The sequence below is a fragment of the Priapulus caudatus genome, unplaced genomic scaffold, assembly GCF_000485595.1.
Source record: "Priapulus caudatus unplaced genomic scaffold, Priapulus_caudatus-5.0.1 Scaffold1020, whole genome shotgun sequence".
NCBI lineage: Eukaryota > Metazoa > Priapulida > Priapulimorpha > Priapulimorphida > Priapulidae > Priapulus > Priapulus caudatus.
Genome location: NW_014578081.1, coordinates 20,880 through 23,116, shown reverse-complemented (window position 1 = coordinate 23,116; position 2,237 = coordinate 20,880). Strand labels below are relative to the sequence as shown.

At 49.5% G+C, this 2,237-nt stretch overlaps 1 protein-coding gene across 1 annotated transcript in view; it reads right to left on the bottom strand.

Annotated features, from left to right (window-relative positions):
- The window catches only part of LOC106814998 (conserved oligomeric Golgi complex subunit 8-like), a 21,085-nt gene that overhangs the window by 4,144 nt on the left and 14,704 nt on the right, over nucleotides 1-2,237 (bottom strand). The window contains 2 exon segments of the mRNA XM_014819398.1: nucleotides 5-671; nucleotides 1,499-1,667. Of these exon segments, the coding sequence (XP_014674884.1) occupies nucleotides 5-671; nucleotides 1,499-1,667 (836 nt within the window).

Sequence of the window (2,237 nt, the reverse complement as noted above, 5' to 3'; positions counted from 1 at the left end):
TTGCCACCAGGGGTCTCTGCTGAAGCTTCATTGCCACCAGGTGTCTCTGCTGAAGCTTCATTGCCACCAGGTGTCTCTGCTGAAGCATCATTGCCACCAGGTGTCTCTGCTGAATCTTCATTGCCACCAGGTGTCGCTGCTGCAACTTCATTGCCACCAGGTGTCTCTGCTGAATTTTCGCTTCCACCAGATGTCTCTGCTGCAACTTCATTGCCACCAGGTGTCTCTGCTGAATCTTCATTGCCACCAGGTGTCTCTGCTGGAACTTCATTGCAACCAGGTGTTTCTGCTGGTGTGTCATTGCCACCAGGTGTCTCTGTTAAAGCTTTGTTGCCACTAGGTGTCTCTCCTACAGATTCATTGCTACCAGTTATCTCTGCTGGGACATTTTTGCCAGCAGGTGTCTCTGCTGGCACCTCAACATCATTGCCACCAGGTGTCTCTGCTGGTGCTTTGTCACCAGTTCTCTCTGCTGATGCTTCGTCACCAGGTGTCTCTGCCGATGCTTCGTCACCAGGTGTCTCTGCCGATGCTTCGTCACCAGGTGTCTCTGCAGGTGCTGCGTCCGTCTCGGGCGTTATGAACGTGATTCCGGAGTCAGACATGTGTGATGCTATGAAACGTTGCAATGGCTCGGCAATCAACTCCTGGTCTAACGAACCGATGTTCCCCTGCAGCAGCAAAAACAACAACATCCGCGGTCACACGACGATTCTAATAGATCGATAGATATCATACAACTATATACCTATAAAAAACAGATCCATAGATATCTTGCTACTATAAAAAATAGATACTTTAAACAAATTCCACAGCTTTACGATTTAATAAAAAGATACTGGCAGGTATGTAACACGACATCACGATCAATGGTGAAAGCTAGGTTTCCTGCATCCTACTGCAGGTATGTAATCTAATAATGCTCATCGCGTGGCGTGGTGTGGCGTGGTGTGACGTGATGTGGCGTGATGTGGCGTGATGTGGCGTGATGTGGCGTGGTGTGACGTGATGTGGCGTGGTGTGACGTGACATAAGGTGACGTAAGGTGACGTGTGCGATCGTGGCGTGGCGTGGCGTGGCGTGACGTGGCGTGGCATGGTATGGCGTGACGTGAGGTGGCGTGGCGTGGCGTGGCGTGGCGTGGCGTGGCGTGGCGTGGCGTGACGTGAGGTGGCGTGGCGTGGCGTGGTGTGGCATGGTATGGCGTGACGTGAGGTGGAGTGGCGTGGCGTGGCGTGGCGTGACGTGAGGTGGCGTGGCGTGGCGTGGCGTGGCGTGACGTGAGGTGGCGTGGCGTGGCGTGGCATGGTATGGCGTGACGTGAGGTGACGTGACGTGGCGTGGCGTGGTGTAGCATGGGGCAGCGTGACATGGCGTGGTATGGCATGGGGCGGCGTGGCATGGCGTGACACATGTGGAGTGGCACGGCACAGCATGACATGGAACGGGATGGTGTAGCGTGACGCAGCATGATGCAGTGTGGCGCGGCGGCTCTCACCATGTCAGCTAGCTCGTGGATGGACACCCCCAGCAGCTGAGCAAGTGTCGCGACCGGGTAGACGGTGTGTAGACACGTGGATAGATACGGCACCAGGTCACACGCGAACGTACCGCACATGATAGCAAACCTCTCGCGCTCACGATCCGTCATCGCTGACTCCTCCGCCCTGTAATGTCATACGATGTTGTCACGTAGTCATTACATTATATTATAAATTTTATATATTATTAATTATGTTACATTCCATATATATTATATATTTGAAGCAAATTTCACCTGATATGGCATGACATGATGATATGATATAACATGACATGATTATATGATATGATATATGATATGATATAACATGACATGATGATATGATATGATATGATACGATATGATATGATACAATATTACATTATATGATAAGACATGTTATGACATGACGTGATGTGTATAATTATCACATATATGACATAATATAATCATCGGCAGATTACAATCCTCAATATAAATTGGACATATATATAGTAATTGATTCAAATTACACACAGGCTCATTATCATATATGAATATATAGGTATATTCTCATTATAAACTTAACAATCTACAATCCCTTGCTATTGACGTTCAGACTACTGCTCTGACCTGTGATAGGCTAGAATGGAGTCGGCGACCTTGACTAGCGACCCCTGGAGAGCGGTGGCGATGTCGGCGGCGACGGTAACAGGTGCGCACAGACGTAGCTCGT